The 6,562-nt window shown below is 48.2% G+C and overlaps 1 protein-coding gene across 1 annotated transcript in view; it reads right to left on the bottom strand.

Annotated features, from left to right (window-relative positions):
* Positions 1-234: 234 nt before the first annotated feature.
* LOC103917166 (tetraspanin-15-like) overlaps positions 235-6,562 on the bottom strand; it is a 45,459-nt gene continuing 39,131 nt past the window's right edge. Inside the window, exon 8 of the mRNA XM_009324275.1 lies at positions 235-646. Within this exon, the coding sequence (XP_009322550.1) occupies positions 410-646 (237 nt within the window). The 3' untranslated portion in view covers positions 235-409. The remainder of the gene's footprint in view (positions 647-6,562) is intronic.

The following is a 6,562-nucleotide window of genomic DNA, read 5'->3' as shown; positions in this document are numbered from 1 at the left end:
GTTACTATTTTTCAGGAGATCAGGCTAAATATAACTATAAAGATACCCCAAAGTGCAATGACGACGGTGCCGCTTCCCTCCCCGATGGCCCGGCTGGTGTGCAGGGAGTGGAAGCGACTTTGCAAAACGCCACAGAAGTCACATTTATTGTGTAAAAAAAACCCACACCACCCCAAAACCCGATAAGAAGATGTACAAATGCTTCAAAACGCCAAGGCAGTAAAAGGACCCCGGGGAGCTCGCATGCCCACACAGTGCATTGCATTTTTTATAACCTTCCAGTGTTACTTTACAGTTTCCCCCAAAGTACATCCTGAACCTGAGAAGATAAAGCGCATTATTTCCACATTCACCATCCACCACCTCCCTAAGAGCTTTGCTCCAAGCTGCCTTTCAGTCCTCCACCTTCTCACACTTTGCTGTGGCAGATGGCGCCTTCCTCCTCCTCCTCGTCTTCCTCCTCAGCATTGACGGGAATGTAGCCCCCTTCCCTGGGCAAGCACCAGCACCAGCCCGCGCCGCTCAGATCCACCGCCCCGAAGCTGAAATCCCGCATGTCCAGGATCCTGAAGTCAACGGTGTCCAGCTGGGAGTAGATCTCGTTGAGCTTTTGCCAATACAGCCAAGCCATCATGAGGCCGATCACCTGCAAAACATGAGTGTTAAGGCCACTACAGTCACGCAAACCCTTCCTGAAGGTCTTCTCATGCAAGGGATGCTGTCACCCGCACTTTCAAACCTGGCCACAAGACAAGAGAGGACAAGATCCAGTGAAATCTTCTGCCAAAGCAACAGGCTCGTTGCTAAACTCCTTAATTGCCACATCCACCTCACGACTTCCCACATCAGCCCTGGCAGCGGGATGCGGATCAGTCGGACATCGCCACGAGCATCGCAAAGAGAGCGGCAGAGGTCCGGGCTCTTACTAAAATTAAGATATTGCTGCAAGCATGGTACCGCCCAGGTCATTTCCCATTTCCCTGCTGGCGTCAGGGAATTAAAAAACACGCTTGAAATCTTTAGGAGAAGGGGGAAAAAAAAGCATTTTCATCAGCGCGAGACTTCAAGCACATTGCTCTGGTTTCACCTGACGTTTCCTTTGCGGTGCTACACTGCGGTGGCTATGAACGAGATGCCAGTGAGGGCGCGGATTAGGCGAGAAGCCGTCGCGAGGAGCTATTTGCAGGCCAGACGCTGATGAGGGGCACGGTGGCAATCAGAGCATTTTCAGCACAAGCTGCGTATTTTGTTTACCCACCTTGACTGCTGATCCTTCGAAATAAGGTTTATTCCCTGTAAGCCCCAGATGCTTCGGGATATTGCAGGGGTCGGCATCGGGATACAGTGCCGCTTTAGAGATATTTTCAATGCACAAGGGGGGATGGAGAAGGAGGAGACCATCTTGAGCCTCTGGGCTTTTCCTCTCAATTTCGAGGCTAGTGGTTAACGGGTTTTTCTGCATAACTGTTCCTTGCGGCAAAGAGTCAATAAATAACCCAGTTGCACCTGTACCATCCATCAGCTGGAATCTCCTGTACAATTGAGGCGTATCGGTTTTGAGGCTGAAAAACGTTATTAATCATTTTTCTGGGTCCTAATCGATCCATTAAACAGGCTGGAAAGTGGGAACATTAAGAGAAAGATAAATGGGGATAAAAGCAAAGGGTTGTAACGCATCTTAAATTAGGGACCATTTTATCCCACGGTGGAAAGGGAAAAACGTTTGCCCAGAGGAGGCTGCAGAAAATGGAGGCAAAAACTCCACAGGGAAAAAGCAAATCAGATAAGTGTCACCCAGCGAGCTGAAAGCAAACATGCAAACGCAAACATCACCGGGGTTTTTTAGTTTGCCTTTCAGAGATGGAGAAATACCCCACCATCCGCACGAGCAGCTTGTGCCTTGCACAGAAGCAGCCCCAAAACAGCTCAATGTCTATTTTGCCCTTCCCAAATTCACCTGGAGGTGGATCCCAAGGGAACACCCCGGATTGACAGCTCTTCCCGCAACAAGTCAGAAGAAGCGGAAGACCACGCCCTTTGAGATGCTCTCCCAACACCGAGAGTCCTTCCTTGAAGTCCTCAGTTGGAGCTCGCCCCGTTCCCACTTTCCTAATTGCACCCACCGATCCTCAAAGAGCATCCCGCTTAGTTGACGTTCCACCTAATTACTGATAACAGGATTAACCACCGAAAGAACAGACGAGGTGCCGGAGGCTGCTGCGTGGTTACAGCTACCAGGGCTTTCCCGACTGCGGGAATTACAGAACTGCTGGATTCGTGCCATTAGGGTTCTTTGCTGGGAAAGACGACTGCAGCTGCTGAAAGAAAAACTGAAGTCTGGGAACATCTCGGCATCTCCTTTTGTTATCCAAACGGCCTGAGATCAGGTTACCTTACAGCCCCGGTAACTTTTGTGTATGTATCTGCGTAGGTCCCCCCTTGCCCTCAAAATAGACACTGCTGCGCTGCATATTATACATCCATCTCAGCAGGCAACTCCTTCCCAAATACAAAATTATTTCAGCCTGCGTACAGAGACCGCATTCACCTCCGACTCAAACCGTGCAAGGTGCGTTCGCTCCCCGAGAACACGCGCAGGACCAAAATTGGGCTGCACAACCTCGCGGTCACCTGGGATGGAGCTTGCTTTCGGTGGCGAAGCAAAAATAACAAACCCAAAGGCTTTGTCATGGAAACGCCGGCCGGGGTCCTGCTCTCCTACCCCGTATCTGTCCCCTCTTTTGTCCCCAAAAGCTGCAGAAACCTCCAGGCAGGGATGCAGGAGGCCAAGGCTGGTTGGACGATGCTTGGAGATGGCTCCGTCTCTCCATGAACTGTAGGGAGAGCCCAGAGCAACCGCTCTCGCACGGATCCGGGTAATAAGATTGTGTTAATCCATATTCAACAGCAGAGCCTTTAAGGATTTAAAAAGTTTTAAAATAATATTTAAAAGTATGTCAAGCTTTGGCATTATTTACTTCTATTAGCTTGTCATCACTGGGCAGATTAAAATCCCGCTGCTGCTGAGTGGGAAAGCAAAACCCTTTGAAATAACAAATTCTAAGGCAAGCATGTCATTTTTTCCTCCCTAAACCAAACAGCAATTCAGAAAAGATTTGCGTTTACAATAAATTTAATGCAAATGGATCCAATTCTGCAAAACCAGCCAGGTTCGGGGACATCATCCCTCCTGCTCCTCTCCTCCCGACAGCGATGCGACGTCCGAGGTAACCAGGATGCTGCATCCTGCGGTAAACTGGGGATTTCTTGAATGGGATAAAATTACCCCAAGTCCTCAATCAGCAGCCTACATCCCACAGCCTTCACTCTCCTCTGAGTTATGAACCAACTTCCATTCCAGCTGGCCTCTAAATATCCTCTTTCACTTAATGAAAACAGAAAAAGCTGTCAGGAATATAGATGCATTCAATATCCCCGGCACCAAGGGCACCATGTTTCCAGAAGTAAAGAGCCTTCTAACGTGAGCGCTGATTTTATTGCATTGCAATATGAAGGAAGGCGTTATTGCAGAGGAGCATGTTAACAAAACGTATCGAGTATGAGGCTAAAAAAATTAAAAAGCCGCTTTTCTCCCTGACTTCCCCCTCTCGTGATGGTAATCACCACCGAGTGAGGGGAGAACTGCTTGGGAGTTACTGCTTGTGGGTCATTTAAAGCTAGAAAATTGCCTGTTCTTTCCGGCTGGCGGTCAGCGAAGTACAGAAACCACCGCTGCCTCGGGAGGTCTCTAGTCTGCCGCTTTCTGAGCTTTTTGCTGGGGGATTTAAATGCACAGGGTTTGCACGGGCGTACAAGATCATCGAGTAGCTGCTCTTACAGCATGCAAGAGCAGTCGCATGCATAAAATAAATCCAAAGACCTTTGCATATCGAGGGAATCAATAAAGCATGCAGTCCCACTGGAAAGTCACAATATGATTTTACATCTATCTATCTATCTATAATTTTTGCAATGATATTGCAATAGCAATATATATATTGCAATTTGCATTGCTATTTGTAATTTGGTGGAACCCTAAGTCAGGGACCCCCTGCAGTGACAGCTATGGAAAAAACCACCCTGCAGATGACATTATTTGAGAATTACTGCCTCGCTTCCCGTCCGGACACTGCAGGAGGGAGCGTGCAAAGGCTTGCACAGGCATATCCTTCCTGCATCCTTCCCTTCGCACGCGTTTTCCTCCCCGCTGGGGCACGCTGCCCGCCTCGCCCTCTGCTCCCTGGCCACCTTGAGCACGAATCAAGACAGGAAACTTCGCAAAACCAAAGCATCGCCGTTAGAAGCAATGATAATCACTATGGCCATGCAGATACCTGGATTATTATACTTTAACCCACTAAGCACACGACGTTGCACCAGGAAGGAGATATCCTGTTGCTTTTTTTTTTTTTTTTTAAAAAAAAAAGATAAATATCTAAATGCACAGCAAAACAGAATCGGGGGCAGATGTCTGCTGCCATTTCCCACCTTTCCAGCTCCTCCCAGTAGCAGCTCGGTGGCCTCGAGCCGATCCAAACTGGCATTTCGCACTGAAGACCAACTGCAGCTGAAGATCTCTATTCTCCATCTCTCGGCAGCGCCTTGGGACTCCCCTTGAAAGCCACGGCTCAAATCTGCCCCAAACCCACCCAATTTAGGGTAAGGAACTTCTGCGTCTTCGTTTTCAACCAGCAAACGGCTGAGCAGCACGTCTGCTGTCAGTGGGGGCCAGCCATAAATTCTCCCACCCAACCCATCCAAGCAGCTATAGGAAATTTATGTCCATCAGAAAGAAAAAAAAATAAACGCTCCAAAGCACAAATCCTCAGGGATTTTGTCTTGGACTCCCAGGGGCTGTACGATGCTTACAAGCCACCCAGGAGGATGGGGAAATAAAACCCATTCATCACTTGCAGCTTTTCAAATCCTTCCACGCCGCTTAATCAAACCCCTCGTTTGTATTTCTCCTGTCCCCGCGAGTCCCCGGGGACCTCCCTGCCCCAGCAAAACCTTGCGGGGACACGCAGCCAGGCAAGGGCAGTCTGATTATTTTTCTGTTTTAAGCCCCAATTATAAACGCTCATTTAATCCCAGAAGGTTCCCGTGGATGTCTGCAAGCCCCTGCCACTCAAGACCCTTGAGTTTTCTCTATGCAAAACAGCAAAAGCTCAAAAAGCAAATTAAAACCCTGTTATTTTGGTCCTGAACTTGCAATTATTTCTAGCCAACTTAGAACAGCGACACTGATTACAACTGGGTGCTGTATCATGATTAAGCTACAGGTGTTGGCCTGTCTGGCTGAGCAAGGACACCATCCTGCTGCTGCTCCCAACTCATCGCTCCAGAAATTAAATCGTTATTGCCCCTGACACAGCAAATGTCTCGCTTCATCCACTGCTATTACACCAAGGCATGAAGAGTCATCTTTATATCGCAAGAGATATCCAGAAGAGATTGGAAATACATGGTCCGGTGGTTTCAGCGCCTGTTCTCCACTCTTTTTGTGGTGGCAGCGAAGCATCCTGGTTCTCCAGTGCGATCCGTCTCAGATAAACCCTAATATTGCACTTCTTGGGACTAACGCTTGCTCTCTCCTTCAAAGCCCAAAGCTCTCTTTCCCCTTTGAGGGGACAGCAGCCAACGAAGACTTTTTTGAACCATTTCAAGCAAGACAGCATCGGTCCCAATTACCAATTTCCTACCAACATCACAAGACAAAAATTAGACTAATACGAAAGTTTGGGATACTTTAACGCAACTAATGGTTATTCCTTCTCTTCCAGCACTTGAGGAAGTTAAATATATACAAGTATTTGAGGCTACGCTCCAATTTCTGTGGTTCTGGTGCAGCACAGAGCCTTCTGCTTGACATAAGCCATGTATTTCTGTCTCCCACGTAGGTGCCGTAAGATTTATTACGAGGCTCTTCAGTGCTCAGCTCCATCCTTGCCAAGCTCCGGCTTTGCTCAATGTCTCGTAGCGGCTCCACTTGTTCTTTCGGATTAAACGGTTTTGCATTAGGAATAGGTCTCAATGGGGCTGATATCGCCGGGATCTAATTGCAATATCCTCCTCACTGGGAAATGCTCGTTGATTGATGGCTCGTCTGGCAAAAGGAAGCACGCTCGGAGTCAGGAACGTTTTTGGAAGCAAAGAAGGAAGGGGCTTAAGCGCTCATTTTCACATTATTATACAAGAAGAAAAAGGTCTGGAAAACCACAGCTGTTTTCCCTTAGGGGCGTGCATGTTCATGTGATCGGTGGCTTGATTCGGCGTGGAAAGGTTGCATTTTGGGCCCTTGCGGAGCACTCGAAAGGAGCTCAGCTCCTCAAGTCACATTTTCCTGGGCAATCAAACATGCAAGGCTCAATTTGGCTTTTGCTTAACAAGGGCAAAAATTAAGGATGCAAAATAGCAACAAAACGATGCTCAAGAGCCCTTGCAGGGCGACAGCATGATTAACCGCATCCCGCTGCATCACGGTCCCAACAAAACCAACTCTGGCCACGGAGGAAATAATCCATCAGCCAAACGAGGGTCTTCTGCAAGTAAAACTTTCTGC

The sequence above is a fragment of the Pygoscelis adeliae genome, unplaced genomic scaffold (genome assembly GCF_000699105.1).
Source record: "Pygoscelis adeliae isolate BGI_AS28 unplaced genomic scaffold, ASM69910v1 Scaffold575, whole genome shotgun sequence".
Lineage (NCBI taxonomy): Eukaryota > Metazoa > Chordata > Aves > Sphenisciformes > Spheniscidae > Pygoscelis > Pygoscelis adeliae.
The sequence above is the reverse complement of the archived record's forward strand: the minus strand, read 5'-3'. Positions and strand labels throughout refer to the sequence as shown.